The sequence below is a fragment of the Cricetulus griseus genome, chromosome 2, assembly GCF_003668045.3.
Source record: "Cricetulus griseus strain 17A/GY chromosome 2, alternate assembly CriGri-PICRH-1.0, whole genome shotgun sequence".
NCBI classification, from domain to species: Eukaryota; Metazoa; Chordata; class Mammalia; order Rodentia; family Cricetidae; genus Cricetulus; species Cricetulus griseus.
The window spans coordinates 389,890,502-389,913,997 of NC_048595.1; the positions used below are offsets into that span (position 1 = coordinate 389,890,502).

General features: G+C 39.8%; 1 protein-coding gene across 7 annotated transcripts in view; it reads right to left on the reverse strand.

Moving 5' to 3' along the window:
• The window catches only part of LOC100760251 (YY1-associated factor 2), a 64,745-nt gene that overhangs the window by 23,105 nt on the left and 18,144 nt on the right, over positions 1-23,496 (reverse strand). For 3 of the 7 annotated variants that reach the window (XM_027396344.2, XM_027396343.2, XM_027396342.2), the window contains one exon: positions 18,743-18,812. The exons of 3 other annotated variants lie outside the window; for them this stretch is intronic. In XM_027396344.2, coding sequence (XP_027252145.1) covers positions 18,743-18,812 — 70 coding nt within the window. The remainder of the gene's footprint in view (positions 1-18,742; positions 18,813-23,496) is intronic. One more of the 7 variants, XM_027396346.2, reaches the window with a different exon arrangement.

The following is a 23,496-nucleotide window of genomic DNA, read 5'->3' on the forward strand; positions in this document are numbered from 1 at the left end:
AGAAACTCTGTCTTCTTATGGCACCAACGTGGGAGGGACAAAAGTGAGAAGTGGAAGGGAAAGGGAAAGAAAAGCGGGGCAGAATAAAAGGTGAATATACTCCAAATCCACTCTGTATCTGCAAGGAAATGACCGTAGGCAACCCTATACATTATTTTTTAATTAATATAGTAAGATTTCAGTTACAGATAAATGAAGTATTCAGATAAAATGATTCTCTGGTTGACTAAATATCTCACTGCTTCATTGCATTGATTACATAAAAGCTGTTAATTTCAATAAAATTTATTAATTTTAAGGATCCCTTAAGGCAGTCCTAATGTTGTGACCCTTTACTTAAAGTTCCTAATGTTGTGGTGACCCCAACCATAAAATTATTTTGCTGCTACTTCATAACTATAATTTTCTACTGTTATGAATTGTAATGTAAATATATGATGAGAGGAACCCAAAGGGGGTGGTGGCCCACAAGTTGAGAACCACTGCCTTAATGGACATATAAAACAGATTATATGAGGCTTTCTATCTTTATTTATCCACTGAATTTTAAATTCTGCTTTGTGTGAAGAAACCTGTCATGATCACTCCCCAAGTCTCAAGTCCAGGTCTGCCAAATTCTAAAGTGCACCCTTCCACATACATAAGGTTGTGTGCATCCGATGACGCACAACACCCTTCCACATACATAAAGTTGTGTGCATCCAATGACTCACAACATCCTTCCACATACATAAGGTAGTGTGCATCTGGTGACTCACAACACCCTTCCACATACATAAGGTTGTGTGCATCTGATGACTCACAACCACCATTTGGAACCTAACACAACAAGTCTCTCTGGACTTATTAAGATGTTCTGGGCCATCTGCCCAGACTTGAAATAGCACTTCCAGAAGGCTGTGTCATTCCAGCCAGTGATTCTCCTGTCTCCTATCTTGTCAGTTACCACGTCTCAGTATATCTGCTTCTGGCAACTTCAGCCACCCATTAACAAGTTGAGCCCTTCAAGCTACTTATAAAGAACAAGCTGGGATACAAGCTCAGTGGGTAAAGTGCTTGCCATGAAAACATAAGGACCAAAATCTGGATCCCCAGAACCCCAACAAAAGCCAGGCAGATGTGACAGGTGCCCTGTAATCCCAGCAGAGAATGGGGATGGCCAGGACAAGCTGGCTGACTAGACTAGCAAAAGTCAGAGAGAACTCCAGGTTCAGAGACAGATCCTGCCCCCTCCCCCCAAAATAAAGTAGAGAGCAATTGAGGAAAACAGTATCAGCTTCAGGCCTCCATACACATGTGTACACATTTCCATACACAACCACAGACGTAAACCTTTGATATACATATGCACACATACAAGCATATCTTGTATATATGCAAAAAAAACAAAAGAACAGCTGCCAAAAAATACAAAGACTGGGTAGCCCTGGCTGTCCTGAAACCGGCTCTGTAAACCAATTTTGTTAACACATTATTAAGTTGGCCTCAACCTCAGAGATCCTCCTGTTTCTGCCTCCCAAATGCTGGGTGGGATTAAAGGCATGCACCACCAGCAGTATCTGTTATCTTATAAAGCAATTCGTGTATGCTAGAGCTACAAACTGTGACAGGGAAAACTAGATAACAAAGGACAGTGGCTTTTAAAGCTGCCTGGAGCATTCTGAGTAGGGGAAAGGGAAGGTGCAACGTCTAAGACACTCCCTAGCCCCTTATGACCACAACAGCTGTGTCTTGGCTTCACTATTTGACTAACTAAAGAGGCTGTATGACACCACAAAATGGGAGTTACCAAAATGAGTATAACTTCAACAAGGCAAGTTATTCTTAAGCATGAGTTGCTGATGTCCCACCAGAGCCCTAGACACTGTATCAAAGTGTCAGGCTTTCTTCTGTATCATGCTTCTTTGGTTTCTCCGAGTTTCAGCACATCCATCATAGTTATAATAGGATAAGAGCATTTCCTTCATTTAATCTCTACTATATCCCCCTGAGCACATTCCTGATTGTGGTTTTTATATTTGTTAACACATTATTAAGTTGGTTTTCCTCCCCCTAGAATGAATGTCCAACTAAATCATTTCAAAGCCTGAAATTTTCCCTTACTAATATACAAATTGTATTTAAAACATACATTCCTATATTTGGCAGTTCTAGCATATTCTACTTAGACACAGCACAGCTTAACTGTTCTATGTGTACTATGTCTGCTCTATTGCTGTTATTTCAGTGGTACTAGTATTTATTGTGTCCTTTCTGTATCCTAGGCATATTCTAGGTAGTATATTCATATTAACTTGTTTAGTCTCCATGGCAACTTTAACATAGGGTATTAAAGTTTTAGAAAAAAAGCAAAAGGAAATTTCAACTTTGACTTTCTTCTCAGTCAGCTTATTTACCAAATAGTTCTATGGGGAAAAAAATTAACTTTATTGATTCTGTGTGGATTTCACATCATGCATCTTGATCCAACTCATCTACCCAACACCTCCATTCTGCCCTAACGCCCCCCCCCCAAAAAAATTTAAAAGTAAAAACAAACAAAAAATCTTGGTATGGAGACTGCAGTGTGGCCAGTAAGTCACAAAGTATACCCTTTATTTAGTACATATATCTTTACTTGTAAGTGTTCATTGCAATGAGTCACTGGTCTGGTTCTAGGCCTCTGGCTTTTGCTACACAATTGATACTGGGCCCTCAAGGGGCTTCTCTTGGATATCCTATTGTTGCCTTATGTCATGGAGATCCTATAGCTTTGGATCAGCAGGTTCGGCTCCTTCACATGCCCCAGCTGTTCATAGATAAGGTGGGTGTTGGGGTGGGCTACACTGTAGCCCTGGTTTGGGCCTGGGTGGTAGCTGGGTTAGTCAGCTTACCAGCTTTCCCTCATTGTCACCACCTGGGCAAGCTTTCCAGTACTGTCCCAGCTGGCTCACCCAATGTAGCAGGCATCAAGGAGCTGGGCCAGTTCTCTTTCTCACACCGTCTGATCTAGCTAACCACACCACAAGGGTCAGCACTACTGTTTTGCCCAGGGTATTACAGGGTCACTCTCAGATTGCTGCACTTGGTGAGGGACACGTCCAGCTCTTCCATTCTCATGCCCAAGGCCTGCTGTCCTGCCTGTTGTGGGGGACATGTTTCCCTTACCCTTGCCACCCCATGGCAGACACAGTGGGATCATCCAGGGATCAAACTCAAGTGGTCAGGCCTGTGCAGCAAGCACCTTCACCTGCTTAATCATCTTATGGATCCACATTTCTTAATCCCAGAAATAGAGATTTTGGTTTTAAGGTTTAGAAACATGTTGTGGTTTGTTTTCTAGCTGGTGAAAAACACCAACTATTTTACAGACACACTTTAAATGTGTGTACTGACTAGCAAGACCTTCTAACGATGACACTGGCTCAACAGTACACAAACCAGTACTTTTAAGGAGACACACAAGGTTTGGGTCTTTACAGTTTACCATGAAAAGCAGAAAAAATACACAAGTGATTAAATACAGGATCTTAGGGCTGAAAGGGTCCTCCTGAGGACCTGAGTTTGATTCCCAGCACCCACATTAGGCAGCTTACAACTGCCTGTAACCCCAGCTCCAGGGGAATTAGACACCTCTAACCTCTGTGGGCACCTGCATTCATGTGCCTATGCCCCCCCCACACACACATAAACACATAGTTATACTGGCTCTTAAGTCCTACTATAAGTGAAATAAAAAATGAAAGGAGAAACTCAGACAGAGAATAACAACTTGCAGCTAGATATAGAGTTCTAAGTAAATGAGGGAAGGAGAATAACCAGTCAAGTAAGTAGAGGTTTGATCCATGAATACATATACTCTAGAGAAATTATCTTAGCTAGTAACATACAATTAAATAAAGTGTAGGTTACTGACAAACTTTAATGTCTTGTGAATGAAACTGTAACAATGAATGTAGCTTTAAAGAAACATACACAAAACAATGCCAGATACTAAAGTGAGAGGTCTAGAGTAAAAAGCGAATGGGCACTGAAACAGTGGGGGGGGGCACAAGAATCCCCACCTGTAACTAAGGAGCCCTTGGCAGCTGCTAGCTACTAGGGGAAGGAATCAGGCTGCCTATGCTCCTGAAGGTGGCCCCATACTATCAGATAGAGACAAAAAGAGAGGATGCAAAGAAGCAGTTGGTGAAGAGAGGAGGGGTGACAATGATCATAATACATTGTATGCATATACGAAATTCTCAAAGAATAAACTGTGCAAAATGCACTGGCCACATTCCAGTATTGTGTTACATTCAAAGAACTTTCCAATTAACTTTGTGATGAAAAGGACAGAGGAAAATGGTATGAATCCAGAAGTCCAATTAAACTTGAGTATGTGGGAACCAATGGACAGTTTACCATGCTGGTCCATTCATGTCTTATTCTTCCATCCTGTTCAGTGTAGGAATTAAGCTATGGACTCTGGATAGAGTAGGAACCTGATAACCTGAAGCTGTGGTAGTGTGAGCATTTCACTGCTTCTCAGGAGCAAGTCATGCTTGTGGCCCTCATCACTTACCGGTTTTAATGGGATCTTTTAAAGTGAAAAACTTAGGACATTTCTCTATTTATTAATGCTTTGGGGAGATCAAGGGCTTCAACAGATTTTTTCATGAAGATAACTTAATTAAAATTTACAATTCTTAGAAAAAAAGCCTAATAACAATAACAATAATAGAGCTGAGGAGATGGTGCAGTCAGTAAAGTGCCTCCCTTGTAAGCATGAAGACCTGAATTTGATCCCTAGAACCTATTGTCAAAAAGCCTGGAGTACAAGTGCACACCAGTAACCCAGCACCTGGAAGGCAGACAAGAGGACCCCTGGGTCTTGCTGGCCAGTTAGCCAAATCAGCTGGTTCAGTGAGATCCTTGAAAAACCAAGGCGGAGAGTGATTGAGGAAGGCACGAAAAGTGAACTGCTGGCTTCCTGCACACACTCAAGGAACAGTAACAACAGGAATAAAAAAGCACTTATGTACACATGGAACAGGGATGCCAAGTTTAACTGCATCTATCTAACTGTACCTAGCATCATACTAGTCTTCATTTGGGTTCTTCTCAACTGAAAGTCAAGGGTTAATCTTCACAAAATGAGATAAACACTGTTCACTAGGATTTATTCAATTTACCCCTCCTTAGCTTTTAACTTTTAGATAAATTTTGTTCTTTTGAGGATTTTACATCTTTTAGCTCTTGCTTACCACACATAAAAAAACACCCTTCTACCTAGAAGACAGGAAATAATAGCATCATTACTATAAGACACAATGACAAATTTGAAAGGTGTTTCTCATATCATAAACGTTAATATCATCTAGAAGTAGTTCATGGTCCACTTGACAACTTGAAAAGAACATGGCATGCAGAAATCAATTTCACTAACAAAATACATAACATAGTTTTATAAGATAGCACTGATTCAAAGGCAGTGGATACATAACAATGAAATAATTCCACTATCCCAAAATTAGAAGTCAACTAATTTTTCAAAATGAATTCAGCTGATTGTGGCGGTAAATATTTTTACTATCACCACTTGGAAGACGCAGTCATATTTTCTAAGTTTGAGGCCAGGTTAGTCTACAAAGTGAGTTCCAAGATAGTCAAAGCTACGTAGGGAGACCTTGTCTCAAAAATGAAATAAGATAGATAGATAGATAGATAGATAGATAGATAGATAGATAGATAGATAGATAGATCAAACTGAGAAAAGTGAAAATGAAATGAATTTTTGAGAACTAGAAATTCTTACAGACTAAAATACTATTTGTCAATGTTTTGGCACAAAACAAGTCAGGGATTTACATAAAACTACCTTTTTCTCAGCCACCAAAAGAGAGGGAACCAACAGAAAATGTCCCAAAGAGCTTAAGGAGAACTTTGGCCAGAGGTGCTAGTTAATTTCAGAGTGAAATATGAAACTGTATCAGTATTTCATGCAAATATCTAAGACTCTAGTAAGTACAAGACACTATGCTGCAGCCAGTTATGGTGGCACACATTTGTAATCAATGCACTCAAGATGATGAGACAGATACAATGGCCAAAAAAAAAAAAAAAAATACAATCTCTGGTCACTACAGAGTTTATTCTTCAGTGTTTTGTAAAGTGAAATCACCATCGACATGTCAGTGCCTATTTCCCAAACCTCAAATCAGGACATCACTACTATTCTACAGAAGAATAAGTGAGTAACTATCTGTATTCAGAAGAAGAGGCAGTGACAGAAAAACAGGAAAGAAAAAGGTAGAACTACATCTGCCTCATCTTCCTCTCTGTAAAATTCTGAAGCATTTAAAGAGAGGCTGAACCTACTCAGTTCTTTTCTGGAGCTTCGAGTGCCTGCCTGCTGCTGACTCAGAACTAGACTAATGTACAACAATACGCCAGGGTGTTTACTTTTCCATCAGACCAATATCGAGTATAGACGAAAATTAGAACTATAAAGTGCAATCCTTGTGGGTGTTTCTTTTTTAAAAATAAACTATAAATGTTGAGAGGAGAAAACATGCTGTCTACAAATCTAGTTTCCCTTTCTTTCCTATTGCCAGATCTCCCTCACTTCTCAAATCCACCCAGAGGTGATCATTACCACAAGTTTGCTGTGGTGAATTACACCAGTGTACACTTCATTCCACAACTCCCTTCTCCTTGCATTCATAGCCCTTGCCATATACTAAGCACTGATAGGCAACGGGGAAGAGACCCTGGAGTCAGACAACTGAGATTCAAATCTCAGCTCTGAATCTCAGCTCTGCTGTCTGTTCACTGTAAGAATACCCCCAGTGTGCTAATGCTGTAGTATGGATATGGCTTAAGAATGACAGCAGAAGCTGATGGTAATGCTAGAACTTGAGAAGTCACGGCTAGAGAATCAAAACTGCAGAGCATCTTCAGCTACACAGAATGAGTCCAAACTAGGCATGATAGCACACATTTTAATCTCAGCACTCAGGAAGCAGAGGTAGGCAGATGAATGTGAGTTCACAGCCAGCCTGGCCAACACAGAACTCAGCATGGCTACATACGAGACTGTCGCAATTTTTTTTTTTAATTAAAAAGAATGTTTAAGGTCAATATGTATTCATGAGACCATCTCAAGCAAAAGACAGTGTAAGTGTATTCCAAGGATCATGTGTTAGAAACTTAGCCTACAATGTGATCACCTTAGGAGGGGTTAGAAGCTTTAAGTGGGGTGGAGTGGGAGGTAATTAGGTTATCTGGGCACCACCCTCCATAGAGATTAACATTGGTCTCTCAGGGTAACCTAGTTCTCATATGAACGAGTTGTTAGTAAGTGGAAAAATAATTCAATAAATTATTTACTACACAAGCATGAGGACCTGAGTTCAAACCCTGACACTCACATAAAAAGCCTGGCATGATGGTTCACCCTTGCAATCCCAGCTCTGAGGAGACATGCAGATCCTGTGGCTCATTGGCCAACTAGCCTAGCCTAATCAGCAAAGTCCTATGTCCTAATTAGAGACCTGTCTCAAAGAAACAAAGTCAACAGCTCCTGTGGAAAGACATCAGATGTTGGTGTCAGACCTCCAAACTCCCATAAGTACCTGCAACACACATGTATCTACACACAGAGACACAAAGATCGCATGGTAGCAGCCATGGCTAACCACCCTCAAACCAACACTCTGAAATCATGAATCAAAATGAATCTTTAAGTTGTTCCCTCAGCAATGTTACAGAGGTAGGAAAGTTAACTAGCAACAGGCCTCTCAATCTGCACAGTCAGCACAAAACACCAAACCCTAAGTACTACACTCAGGTCTGCCGGCAGTTAGGCCAGTGCTTTTTATTTTGCTTTATGGTGTCTTTGTTTTCTGAGGTAGCAAAACCACTTATCCTGGATGGTTCATTCTTCTTTTGACTTGCTAAAGACGACTTTCCACATCTTAAAATAACATATTCTCTGTATTTGGCTCTTTAGTGCTAGCCATGAGTTTGGATTCTAAAGGCTCAGCATAGCCAAGTGCGGCTGTAACCCGAGTCAAGGGAGACAGGGAGCTCACAGCCAGTCAGCTTCACAGAGTCAGAGAGCTTCCAGTTCAGTAGGAAACTCTCAAAAGCTGAAGTGAAGAGTGATCAAAGAAGCTGCCCTGTGTGAACCTCTGGCACTCATGCCCCCCCCCCCACACACACACCCACCAGTGTTTCATCCAGGAGTGGTGGCATACACTTGTAAAGCCAGTATTCAGGAAACTAAACCAGGATGAGGGTCAGCCAGGGGTACAAATAAGTTCATAGCAGCCTGAGAAATATAGTAAGATACAAGATACTGTTTCAAACTAAAAAAAAGAAAGCCAGGCAGTGGTAGAGCACTCCTTTAATCCCAGCAGAGGCAGAGGCAGGCAGCTCTAGGAGTCCGAGTCTAGCCTGCTCTACAAAGCGATTCCATGACAGCCAGGGCAACACAGAAAAAAGTAGTTTTTGGTGACTGTTACTGAATTCAACTGGAATCTATTTTTATGTAGTCTGAAGTTCAGACCTGGGTTCCCTTCATATGTAAAGATTATTTAATAATCTACTTTTTTTTCCTTTTCTCATTAGCAGGAAATACCATTTCTGTCATTTGTCAGCTTTTTAAAATTAATGGAACCATTTCTGACCTCTATTGGCTTTTCTTTTATTAATACTATTTTAAATGTAGTAATTCTTTTAATTGGGGCATAGCTTACATAAAGTACACAAATCATACAGTTTGATTTTTAAACACACACGCACATCCTATATGACTTACTTCAGACCAGGATACTGACATTTCTCACACACCATACGTTCCCTGGTGATCTTTCCTCCTCAGTACCAGGTTTTCAAGATAAGAACTGTTAGAAAATCTTATCATTCACATCATCCATGAACTTCCTATAATGAAATCAGGTAATTTATGTTTTTGTTTCTTCTTTTACTCAACATTGTCTAAAATATTCATCATATGCTGCATTATTTATTTTTATGTTCTGTGGCAGTTCAGCTTAAAAGCCACAATTCTGGTTTTGAGACACAACCTCCAGTAGTCCTGAGAATATTCTCAAACTCCTTTTCTCCTGTAGCCCTCCTAGGCACTGGGACTAGAGTGCACCACCAGGAATGGCTTAAACTGACACAGTAAGTCCCACCTCATTTCCACAACTGTCAGGATCATTTCTGTGCCACACGTTTTTCACATAAAGGTCATTTTACACATTTACAGGAAAAAAAAATCCCTCAGGATTATTATCTAAGGCTACATATACATAATTCAGAAGTAGTTTCAGTGAAATTTGTCTTCATATAAACCTTAAAGTTTCTATCCATGGAAATAGTATGTTCTTTTATTCCTGCCTAATTTTATATTCTTCAATGAAATATGGGGCACTTGATAAAACTTTCTATAATGAAGGTATTTCTATTTTCTAAATGGATGCTGGTTTAGGTGAGTGCCTTCTATTTAGGAGCACTGAATTCTCTTACTGATATAAATAAAATGTTCATTTCTTTTAAAGCTTCAAGAGCAGTGGTTCTCAACCTTCCTAACGCTGTGACCCTTTAATATAATTCCACATGTTGTGGTGACCCCAACCATAAAATTATTTTCGTTGCTACTTCATAACTGTAATTTTGCTGCTATTATGAATCATAATGTTCTCCAATGGTCTTAGGTGACCCCTATGAAAAGGTCATGTAGGGGGCTGGAGAGATGGCTCAGCGGTTAAGAGCACTGACTGTCCTTCCAGAGGTCCTGAGTTCAATTCCCAGCAACCACATGGTGGCTCACAACCATCCGTTATAAGATCTGGTGCCCTCTTCTGGTGTGCAGATATACATGGAAGCAGAATGTTGTATACATAATAAATAAATAAAGTCTTTAAAAAAAAAAGAAAAAAAAAAGAAAAGGTCATGTAACCCCCAAAAGGGTTGGGACCCACAGGTTGAGGACCACTGCTCTAGAGAGCCAGAAAGATTGCTCAGGGGCTATGGTACTTAGGCCTGGCAACCCATGTCAAAGGGAGAGGTGCTCCCCACAAGCCATCCTCTGACCTGCACATCCCACTTTCCACTTCAGCAGGAGTGAGTTTAAGGTCTTACTATAACTCATGATGTCTGTTCTTTGACTTTGAAAAGCACTCTTCACTGATCAAAAAAGGTTCGTTTCTTTAGTTTGTAAAAGTTATCTTTTTTTGAACTCTGAAATATATATTTACTTTCCTATATCACCAAGTTTATGTCTCCTCAGGAAAATGTATTATGAAGTAACATTAGGCTTCTGTGGGGAACTGCAGTCTAGTATTAACAGCTATGGTCACACTGCCCAATCAGTTCTCTGAAGTAACTTGAATGTATTAGTATCTAGTAAAAGAGTATTAAATTTTTATAATATGCTTTTACTAAACTTAAATTTTTTGTTGTTTTATTAAAAATTACATAAGTAATTTTCAAATGCTAAACAATCTTTACATTCTTACTACATTTAAAATTTTCGTGTCTCTGTCCACAAATGAGCCTGGCCATAATGAACTTCCCTTTGTCTATTCTTTTTTAGCTTAGGTTTCAGGGCAACATTTGACTGATTAAGCAAAGGCAGCACCCCTCTGTTTAAACTGTTCTCTGGATCAATCTGTACAAACCTGGGTTTTGTTCTTTAGAAGGATCTGAGGTTATGCTTACTCATTGGTACTCAGACTTCCCATGCTCTCCTCCAGGGTCTAACCTGGATCCTCATATTGGGTGCTTAGCCCAACCACCCCTACCTGGACCACAGCCAAGCAACAACCCACAGGTCCCCTCTGCTCAATTTCCAACACCCTCCCACACACACACTTGGAAACCAGACTTCCCACAACCTCCTCCATGGTCTAACCAGATAGGTTCTCCTGACCTCCCCACCTACTACTTTTAAGCAACCCACCAGATCTAGGCTGGGTCCCATACCAGTGCAGCAGTCTAGGCTGGCCTTCTCTGTCCACACCAAAAAGGAGTTCTCGTAGATGGGGAATCCGGGCCTGACCCCCAGGTAGAGAGCTAGAAGCAATTAATGGCTGCTGAAAGGAGTTAGCTTCTCCACTGGTAAGCCTAACAGGTTATTCCACCCCTAGTGGTTACCCTTAAACACATACATATGAGCAATAATAAAGAGGCTCAGCAGGTTATTCATAACTATGTGTGTGCATGCGTATGCATGTGTGTATGAACAGTAACTAGAGACTAGGAAACCATGAATTTGAGGGCAGTTGGGACGATATAGGAGGCGAGGAAGAGGGAAATGATGTAAATACAGTATCCTGTCATCTACTGTTTAACCCTATCAACAGAAATCCTATTAGATACTCCTCATTTTGGTTTCCTTCAAAGCCTACCAAAATAACATGTGACCACTGTAAAGACAAGAAGGCACAACTTCTCAGGGAGTCCATGCCCACGCTTTCACTGTGTCTCCTCACTTTCTTCTTCCATATCCCTTTCTATTAACATGTTTGTAAAATATATTTGAAATATATACTAAATTCCAACTCTGCTTTTTTAAACAACAACCCCATTCTTTCAGTAGTATCTCACACAAACTAGCTCTCACACATTATTGGTAGGAAACAAAATGGAGTTGCTGCTTTGGAAAACAGCCTAGCAGTTCCACAAATAGTTAAAGCTGGAGCTCTTAATACTGACTAGCAATTCTGTTCCAGGTAAACATTCAAAGACTAACAAAGTCTGGGATATCACTCCCTGATAGAGTGCTTACTCAGAAAACACAAGGCTCTAGGTTTGAGCCCCAGTAACACAAACAATAAAAACCCAAAGCTATGTGTGGTAGCACATGCCTGGAATTTCAGCACTAAGCGGGTGGGAGCAGGAGGTAAGGAGTTATAGTCTCTGGGTAACATGGGACTCTGACTCTCTCTCTCTCTCTCTCTCTCTCTCTCTCTCTCTCTCTCTCTCTCTCTCTCTCTCTCTCTCTCACTCACACACACACACACACACACACACAGATGTAAAACACATAACCCCCTCAAACAAAACTCTGCATACAATGTTCCTAGCAAGACTATTTACAATAGTCACAAAGTGAAAACAATCCAAAGATCTGCCAACTGATGAATAAACAACATAAGATACTATCTACAGAAAACTGACAGGTTTTTTGGGGGGGGCAGGGGAGGAAGCAGTAATGAAATGGCCAGGTGAAGATGGAGGTTTCTGTCCCACCTATACACACAGCCACTTTACCCCAAATAAACACACAGATTTATATTAAGTATAAAATGTTTGGCCAATGGTTCAGGCTTTTATTGGCTAGCTCTGTCTTAATTACTAACCCATTTCTATTAATCTATGTATTGCCACAGGCTGTGGCTTACCCATAATCCGGCATGTTACTCCTTGGGCACCATGGCTTACCTTGGCAGCCTCTCTCTCTGCCTTCCTCTCCCCAGCCTTCTCCTGGTCTTGTAGCCCTGCCTATACTTCCTGGCTGGGTACTGGCCAATCAGTTGATGAACAAAAGTTCATCAACCAATAAGAAAAACAAATCCAAGATTCAAAAGGCCAAGGCAGGATGGTTGCAGGCTCCAGGTTAGCCTACTAAACACAGCAAGACCTTTCCCGAAAATAAGAAAAAGCAGTCGTGTATACTGACATATACAAAAAAGATGGACCATATGTTTTGTGCAAACTGTCTAGACAAGGTGGGTCTGTATACAAACAGAAAGCAGACTAGTAATAAGGCTATATGGCTTATGGAAATGACTTTCTAATAACACTGATTGGCAAAATCACGGCAAAACAACTTAAAGATACTAAAACCCACTGAACTGAACAATTTAACTTGCCAAAGAGAATAATATGTAAATTGTATCTTTGAGCGGGGAAGGTCTATTTAATCTGTAATCATTACAAAGAGTGAAGAATTTCGAAACCTTCCACATAGAAAGTAGGCTCTGAATGCAAATGCATACTCAAGTCACTCAGGAACTTTTAAGCAAATTCAAGAAACTTCCATCCAAGTGCCACAAGACTGTTTGACTAGAGACAGGGAAATGTCTGGAAATGTTGCTGGAAATGAAAACTCTGAGAGAACCTCAGATCTGTGAGAGTGGGAGGAACACTAAGTACCTGTCTGCTCCTGTCCTGGCCTTTCTCTCTTCATCAGCTTTAACAGACTAGGCTCGCACTGGTTTTGGCAAACCCATCCCTGAAATGTTATTTCTTGGTTTGTGATTCCCCAAGCACTTACTTTCCTGTTTTCTAACCATCTTGTAATATATAGTGATTCTTCTCTTCCCTTGGGTTTACTGAATAAAACAAAACAAAACAAAACCCCACCAACCTCAGCATACAGAAGGCTCAAATAGGAAGACTGCTGCAAATTTGAGGGGGCAGCTTTGGATATATAACAAGTTCCAGAGTTTGGGCTATCCAGTGACACCTAGCCTCTAAAAACCAAATAATGATACACAGGTATGCAAATGCAAAAATAAAACTCATTGCTTTGAATGTTGATCTTCAAAACATAATCATAAAAATATTAAGGGCTGGAGAAAATGACTCCAGAGGACTCAGGTCCAATTCCCAGCACAAACAACAACTGACAACTATTTGTGACCAGTTCTGTGGCCTACAAATGCAGTGCCAACACATGTTGCACAAATATACAAGCAGATGAAACACCCATACATATAAAATTAAAAAGCCAGAAGTGCAGCAGGCAGAGTTCTGTGAGTTCAAGACCAGCCTGGTTCACATGGTGAAAAACAAAAATTTAAATAGATAAGATTAAATAAAATGCATATATGTATATGTAATTTAGTAGCAATTTCTTATACATAAAGCCCATTAAACGTGTAGTGATATTCTTTTTAAACCTTACTACTAGAGTCTTATCTATTTTTTTGACTATTTCCAGAATCTGATGGACCATGATGCTGTTTTTATTCTTGCTGATAATTTTCTGCTTCATCAAACTACTTTCCTATTGCTTTCTTTCCTTTCTTTTTATTGTATAAGTTCATCTTTTTTTGAGTACCTATCTCATTTACTTTCAATATTTTAATTCATGTATTTACAGGTATAAACTTAACCCCAAATACTATTTTTCTTGCAGTCTTCAAGTTCTGATATGGATCTGGCATATCATTTCACAAGTATTTTATAATTTCCACATTTTTTAACTGAGATAAAGTCTCACTACATGTTGCTGAGGCTGGTCTGAAAATCTTGAGACTGACACTTTCATCCTGACTCAGTTTCCCACACTATTGTTTTTAATTCTTGAAATTTTCAGTAATTTTTCTCAATATTGCCATTCCACTGAGGTAAGAGTTGGAGTGTCTCTTCCCTCCACAATACCTTAGCTTTCCCCTTGGCATATTTGACTTGTATCTCCCATGCTGTTCTGGAGAGTTAAAATGTAACTTATCTCTTCATTTGGGTCTAACTTATTTATGTAGGTATTTTATACTCTTGTCATAATTCTCAAGATTCCAATTCTTTACATGTTAATTGTATGACTGTTTCTTAAATAATATATGCTGAAATGTTAAAGTGAGCTGATGTAATTTAATAAGCTTTATGTAAACACATTCTTTGACATGGTCTCCCTCCATTATAATGCTCTTCTTTAACAGCAACCAAAGTACTGCTTGTTAAGTGGCTCCCTGACTCTTCTGCCAAATGTTGCCCCACTGTGTGTGCTTGCATCAAGGCTTGCAGAGAACAGGTTCTATTGTCCCCATTTTAAGATAAGGGAAGTTAAAGCACAGTAAGATTCTTATTAAAATGTTTTCTTCTCAAGTTTCTTTTTTAATTTTAATGCCAAACAATCGGGAATCAAATTAACACCTCTTCTCTCTCTGCTTTTCCTGCCCCTCCCTGGTCCTCCCATTTAGCCTACTCAAATATCTGCTTTTTAGTGAAACTATTTCTGAACTCAGGATGCCTCACATTCAAGTATTTTGACATGTCTTCCAAGAATAAAGGCACTGTTGGTATAACCACTATGCTATTACCATGCCATGCTGAGATGCAATAGGATTTTAGACAGAAATGTTACAGCAATCTTGTCTCATCGAATGAATGGATCTGAAGCAGTTCTCTTGTGACCATTTAAAGGAGACACTCAAATCTGCCAAAGAACATGCTTTAATGTCCTTAAAATTCATTTTCTCCTTAACTGAACTGGTATTCTTAAAAGTAAGCATTTAAACAAATCAAGCAATACTCCTTCCTCAGAAATGAAGTATACTGCTTCTGTAACTTAGTTCATAAAGACTATACAACAGTCTTGTAAGTATTATAATAAATATTCTCAAAATTACACATCCTGTTTTTCATATTTTGAGACAGGATCTCACTGTGTAGCCCTAGCTAGACTGGAAATTGCCATGTAGACCAGGCCTAAAACTCAGAGATCTGCCTGCCTCTTTCTCCACAGTGCTGGGGTTAAAGGTGTACCTCCATGTCTGGCCCCCTTTCTCTACCCTTCTCTTTTTTTGCAGCATAACTGTTTTGAGGGAGGGGACAAAGTGTGAAGGGTCCTTCTTGGCAATAGTTTTCTTCTTGGCTTCCAGTAGTTCCTCAGCACCTGACTTGTGTGCTCACTTATCCTTGAGCACCTCATTAGGGGCTTCACATACTCCAGAAACATGTCCCACAGGAATTTAGTCTGTTTGATAAGGTGTCCACCATGACATCTGGCCTCAACTTGCTAGTGTTCTTCAACGCCGTTGTAGTCTTTGTTAAGACCCAGGGTCATGAAGTAGCGCAGAATCATGGCCTGCTACCATTCAATGATGCCACAAAAGGAAGCCACATCCATCCATTTATCCTCCCTCCCTCCCTCTCATGTTTTGGTTTTGGAAGACAGCGTTTGTCTGTGTAGCCCTGGATATCCTGGCACTCACTCTGTAGACCAGGCTGGCCTTGAACTCACAGAGATTCACCTGCCTCTGCCTCTCAAATACTGGGATTAAAGGCATGCATCACCACTGCCCAGCCAAATTCTCTCTTTTATTCATTTTTAAATTCTCTTTTCTTAATGTGCCATAGAAGTTAATATTACACTGACTAGGATTTCAATGTACCAGTTTTTAAAAATAAAAATGTTCTCCAGAGAAAAATACAGTTCACATAGGACTTATACAGCCAATAAATGAATATTTCATACACAAAAAACTGGTAAATATATTCATATACTTATGTGGGTATTTTGTATTAGTTACTGATTGTAGGAATCACATGAGATAATGGTAAAATCTTATCCTTGATCTCAGAAAGCATTAAACAAAGTTTTAAGGATCTAAAAGGGTATTGCACACAGCAGTAATCCCAGCATTTAAGAGGCTGAAGCAGGAATTCTGTGGTTTCAAGGCCAGTCTAGGTTACACAGCAGCATAATAATCAACAGCAAAGAGTTAACATTTAAGGGCTAAACAGTGTTATACAAGTAACTGCAACCACAGAAAAAAATCAGTTCAATCTAACATTAGCTATTAGAGTGTCTACTATGTGCTCCTGGCCCTTTGCTAAACACATTCCAAAAATTAAGAAAATATCACCAAATTTTCCATTCTGCCACATAGAAAACACAAGTGAAATAGATGCTACCAAGGACTGGGGACTGGGGAGATAGCTCAATTGATAAAGTGCTGGCCATGAAAGCATGAGGGCCTGAATTCAACCCATGATACCCACACAAAAAGCCAGTCAGAACAGCTCAGTCTCACACTTGTCACACAGAGATAGGAAGCTCCCTGGAGCATGTTAGGTCACCCTAACCTAATCAATGTGCCACACCAGTGAGAGAGAGACTATGTCTCTAAATGTCAATCAGTGTACATTAACTATTGAGGAATGACGTTAGAGAATGCCTTCTTGACTGTATAGAACACCCACTCACATGCAACAGCACAAACGTGAAGATGCTAGCCAATAGACTGGTAAGGGGTAGAAGTGCTTCAGCTTTCAAGTACAGAAAAAAGAATGGTCAAGTCATCCCAAGAAAATGGATAGTGGCCAAAACCTTAACTATCCAAGTGAGAGCAATGAGCAAAGTTTCAAATTGAAGAAAATAAGACTACATGAAGGCAAAGAAATGCAATTAGGACAAACCTTTAAAAACCCAGAAATAAATGAAAATTTATAAAACAGCTATAGAAGTATATTACTCGGGCTCTGTGTGCTAATAATGCCCCTAGAGAATAGTGCAAAACAAAAGAGAAACCAAAAGTAAGAAAGTAATTGTAGGTGACATAATTCAGTAGTAGAGTACTTCCCTAGTAAGCCTCAGGTTTGGGTTGGAGCCTGTCTCTCTCTCTCTCTCTCTCTCTCTCTCTCTCTCTCTCTCTCTCTCTCTCTCTCTGTGTGTGTGTGTGTGTGTGTGTGTGTGTGTGTGTGTGTGTGTAGGCAGAGACAAAGAATTCTAACCGTTAACTTATGGAATCAGAGAGTGCTTCATACCAGCAGGAGTCTTAATTACAGACAAGGACACAGAGAGGTAACTGCAGAATTCCCAAGATCATGCTTCAGATGCATCTTGAATGAAACAAAAAGGCCCATTGAAAACTGTGTCATTTAATACGTGCTGGTCAGCCAGGAATGGTGGTGCACCTCTGTAATCCTCATGCTCCACAGGTGGAAGCAGAAGGATTAGGAGTTCAAGGCTAGCTTCAGCTACCTAGAGAGTTTGAAGCCAGCCTGTTCTATCTAAGAGTCAATTTCGACAACAAAGAAATTAAACACCAACCGAGCAGTGGTGGTACACGCCTTTAATCCCAGCACTTGGGAGGCAGAGGCAGGTGGATCTCTGTGAGTTCAAGACCAGCCTGGTCTACAAGAGCTAGCTCCAGGACAGCCTCCAAAGCCACAGAGAAACCCTGTCTCGAAAGAAAAACAGAAAACAAAGAAATTAAAAACTTCCTTCTCAAAAGTGCTAGTTAGACTGGAGATATAACTCAGTGGTTCAGAGTATGCTTGGTGTATACAAAGCTAAGATAAGTGCTAGTTGATTAAAATGCCAGTCATGGTGGCACAAACTTTTAATCTCAGCACTGAGAGACACAGAGAAGTATATCTCTATGAGTTCAAAGTCAGTCTAGTCAGTATGTCTGTCTGTCTGTCTGTCTATCTATCTATCTATAGTGAGCATCTGTCTTAAACAAACAAACAAAACATATTCTTACTGTTTAGAAATGTTGTGCCAAAACATTCTGACCAAATTTTGTATGTGTCAAACTTTACAGTTCAAGTATGTCACTAAAAGTAATAATGTACATGAATTCATAAAAGAATTCTTATGTAGCTTTCCTGCATTACTTCAGATTATACTACTTATTTAAAACATATACTTTTAAAAAGTTATGTAAATAACACTTCAGAACCATTGTCATACTTATGCATATATCTATTAATAGTTTGTTATGTTATCTATAATAGCTTTCATCTCATGACATACGAAAAACTTATTCAAAATAACTTCCTTTCTAATTAATATCTTAAAGAGAAGAAATTTGAGAGAAAAAAATCTCAAGTTTGTGAAAACCAGATTACTTACCAGTAACTTGAGCTATCCTATTGGGTCTTTTCCCTCACAGATCCACCCCTTCCTTCTGTCCATCTCGAGGATCCTCGTGAAGCGCATCCACGGGAACTGAGGGCATGCAGCACAGATGCATACATAAGAAAGCTGGGGTGGGCTTAGGAGGCTAGAGACATGCTGCAGGCACTCACTTACCTTCCTGAAATGGGATTGCAACGGTCCCTTGGTCCTCGAGGCATTCGCAATAGCTTCAAAGAATGTGGATCTGTGGAGATTACCCAATAGGAGAACTCCAGTTACTGGTAAGTGATCCAGTTTTTTCTTCTCTATCAGAATAAGAAGATTATTCAATTTTATTTGAGATTACTAACTCATGTAGAGCTACAGGAGAAACAGAGGTAAATGCACCACAGAACTAAACATGTACTCACCGAAGTAAAAATGGATAATAAGATATTTGGCTATTTGGCAAAATCAGAAATACAAGGAAAATACAGATATTTGAATGATTTCATTTTTAAATGTCCACTATAATGGCCGCTGTATTTTAACCACACACACACACACACACACACACACACACACACACACACACACAAAATCAGCTATGAAACTTGTATTTCACTGAACCACCACCATCATTTAGTAATACTAACAATAAACAGCTGATCAAAGTCTGTCATTTCTTAGGGTTATCAGGCCACCATGGTTGCTTTTTTTTAATAATTTATTTTTTTAATTTTATGTGCTGTGCATTGGTATTTTGCAAGTATGTCTGTGTGAGGGTATCAGATCTTGGAGTTATCGACAGTTGTTAGCTGCCATGTGGGTACTGAAAATTGAACCTGGGTCCTCTGGAAGAGCAGTCGGAGCTCTTAACTGCTGAGTCATCTCTCCAGCCCCCACCATGGTTGCTTTAAAATTTACACAGCTGTCATGGTTGGATAGCAATCATTATACTTCAGATTAAAATTATTTTGGTATTTATTAGCAAGCATAAAAGTACTCTAATCATTGAAAAATAACAATTTTTTCTTTTCCTTTTGTCTTTTGGGTTTTTTGTTTTTGTTGTTGTTTTGTTTTTTGGTTCTTAAATACTTGTACCAACATATCTGTCATTTGAAGAAACATTCTAATCAAAAGGAAGAAGAAAGACCTGGGGAGATGGCTAAGTAGTTAACATGCTTGCCTTACAAATATAAGGATCTGAGTTCAATCTGCATAAGCCACGTAAAAAGCTCATTGTTGCTATACACTAGTGCACACCTTCAATCCCAGCAGTTGGAAGCAGTGTCAGGTGGATCTCTGATTTTGAGACCAGCCTGGTTTACACACCTAGTTCCAAAACAGCTGGGATATAGTGAGATCCTTTCAACCTTTTAAAAAGCTTGTTTTGGTGTTACTTGGAGTCCTAGTGGCAAGGAAGCAGAGACAGGTGGGTTCTTGGGGTCTGATGGCTACCTATCCATGTTTACTTGGAAAGTACCAAGCCAGCGAGAGTCCCTGCCTCAAAAGAAAAAAGACTAGTGTTGGGGATTTAGCTCAGTGCTAGAGTGTTTGCCCTGAGTTAGTCCTCAGTTCCAGCGAGGGAGAACGGAAGGGATAGATGGAGAAAAAGTGACACCTAAGGCCTTAAACACAAAGGCCTTGTGTCTGCAAACACAAAGAAAAGAGACCCCAGGCAGAATTTCATCTCATCCTCAAATGTATGGAAGGGTGTCCTGTTGCCTTTAACTCCACACACGTATTCTGTACTTGCTACAGCAGTGATGAACTCAAGCCCTACACTACTAGTGTTGTAGTTTTAAAAAACAGCTGGCGAGAGAAAGATGCCATGTGACAGGGTTCAAGTGGAAGTGTTTATTAGGGGAAAAGAATAGTAAAAAGGGGAGAGTAGAGGGGGGAGAACAGTTTCCAGGGACAGAAGCAGCAGGAAAGAGGAAAGGCAGAGAGAGATGGAGAGTCAGGGAGAGAGAGGGGGAACAGAGATGGAGAGAAAGAAAGAGGGATGAGAGGTGGGCAGCGCTCTTCAAAAGGGAACATAGTGAATGTGAACAGGAGGTGCTCTTAGTGGCTGCAGCTGAGGGCACATCCTGTCAGAACCCCAAGGACAGGCCAGTGCAGATGCCTGAACACTAGCAAGCAGAACTACATACAGATGCACTCAGCACTTTTAATATTGTACTATTGAATATTCATTCCCTGCCTTCCAAATTCTTCTAAATTCCTTTTTGAAATAGCCCAAGTTAGGCTTGAACTTCTGATATGCCTGTCTTCACCTCCAAAATTTTGGAATTATAGGTATGTGCCAAGACTCCTAGTTTATGCCATGTTGAAGACTTACCCAGGGCTTGAATGTTAGGCAAGTGTTCTAACAACGAGCCACCTGTAACAGCCTACCTTCTAGATTCTTGTGGTTTCACTGTTCTTCATTCCATAGAAATAAACTAAAAAACTATTTCATCTGTAAAATTAAATAGGACTAAAATAAAATCACAAATCATTTCTCCACAGAAGCAAATTTGGAATATGAAGATCTTACATTTCAATATGGTTATGAAATATTTAGTACAGGGCACAAATATCAAAATCTGATAGTACTTTGCTAGGATTTTTGCTAGATTCACATTTAATTTTAACAGGTACATTTCTCTGGGTAAATTGTATCATTTTCTACAAATCTAAGTCTAGAGTACAATAATCATAATGATTTCTTTTTAAAATGACTAATCCATTCAAATTGGGTACCTCAGCCATTAGATATACTACATTGCCAGTTTGGGTATAGCCTCAGTGTCTCCCCAAGTGTCTATCTTCAGTGTGGTCATAGTGAGTACTGTAGAACCTTTAATAATCATGGGATAGGGAAAGAGAGTAAGGTTGCTGGAGGCAAACCCCTCAGAAAGGATGCTCACAGGGCAGGCTGTTATCAAAGCAGGAAGCCGGAGCCTGCTGTGTTTTTCCCCTGCCTTGCCATGTGATCTGTCTGCACTTGGTCCATCACAGAAACTCTTCCCTCCCCAGAAGCTGGACACGGACAGTCTACCAAACTGTGAGCTCAGCAAACTTTTCTTTTTCAAGTACCCACCTTCATATATTTTGTTACTGGCACAGACAACAGAGCTCCATTTTCATTTATAATATAAAGACTAGGGTTTTGTTGGTTTGTTTGTTTGTTTTGAGATGGCTGGCCTGGCACTCTGTAAACCAGGCTGGCCTGGAACTCCTAGATCCACTTGCTTTTGCCTCCAGAGTACAGGGATGGGCAAGTGTCATCACATCCAGCTCTGGTTTGTATTTTTAAAGGTCACCCACACTTTTAGATACCTGGGCTTTCCCTTAACTAAGTTACTTTGTGTGGTATAAAACACAAAGACTTTGCAAATGTATTCATTTGGATTATAGGAGCAATTATTTACATATTTCTTCTTAATAGAATAATCTAGAATAAATCATTCCAAATCAAATAATACCCAATTTTTATTTAAAGGACATATTATCTCCATTTAGACTTAAGTCTTATGAACTAAAAATATAATTGAATACATTTTAAAATAAGAGAATTAAGGAACATTCAAAATATTTTAATATAACAAAAAGGGTGACTTGCATATTGGCAGTGAAAGCATATTTTATTGTTGTTATTCCACAAACTTGACTAAAATGGATTATTTCTGTGTGTGTGGCAATGGGACTTGAACCCAGGACCTCACACATTAGGCAAGTATTTTACCACTGAGCTCTAGTCCTTCAAATAGATTGTATTTTTAATTCTAGAGATCAGGATGCACTACTCAAAATTAATTTGTTGGAATTCTCATGATTATTATGTGTATCAACCAAAAGTTACTCCTTAATATTCAAAACAGAAACAAACGTTTCACCAGTAAAAGTTACCTTATAGAATCAGCCTGAATTTAAAAAAAAAAAAAAATGTCTAGATTAGAATGTGGTAGCTAACGTTGGGCCTAGTGGTACAGGCCTTTCTTTGATCCCAGCACTCAGAAGCAGATGCAGGCCAATCTGTGTGAGTTCAAAGTCAGCCTGGTCTACATAGTGAGTCCCAGGACAGCCCCAGCTATGTAGAGAGACTCTGCCTCAAAACAAAACAAAACAAAACAAAACACACACACAAAAAGAATGTGGCTAGCTGGACATGGCAAAGCACACTTGTAATCCCAATAATCAAGGGGTAGAGATAGGAGGAGCCTAAGTTTGAGGTCATCTGGGCTAAACAAATAGACTGTCTCAAGTAACATAAATCCAAGCATGGTGGTTTGCATTGTAATCCCAGCACTCTTGAAGCTGAGGCAGAAAGCTCACCATTAGTTTGAGCCACCCTGGATTATACAATGAGTTTAAAGTCATTCTGGGCTACACAGTAAAACACTATCTGGAAAAGAAAATGGGGGGGGGGCGCATATGTAGTTCAGTTGTAGAGTACTTGCCTAACATGCACAAACTCCTAGGTTCAATGTCCAGCAATCAGAATAAGAGGCTGGGTAGAGTAAAGGTAGCAGTGCTGGAGCACTTGTATGTGTGAGCCTTGTATTCCATCTCCAGCACTGTCTGTCTCTCTCTCTCTGCAAGCTGTTTCAATATCCCAATGCCTAATTTATACAACAGGATCTCATAACAGCAGTTGCCAACAAATTCTGACGTGAAAATACAAGGTCAGTCTATGTCCATTTTCTTGAGTGACATTTCATAGCTAACACATGTGAAAGTTGTTGTCAAAAGTGCAGCTAAGCCCCAGTCCCCAGAACTCCTGCTCTACCCTGACAACTCCCTTTCCTTACATATACTCTGGGTCTCCCTAATGAGCTTCCCTTTCAATAGACAATCCTGCCAACAATAAAAAGTTTTAACTGTAAACTGTGGTGGGCCCTGAAATGACCGCAACTCTAGCCAACAACTTAATTAGAGCTTTGTGACAAGAAAGAGGAGAA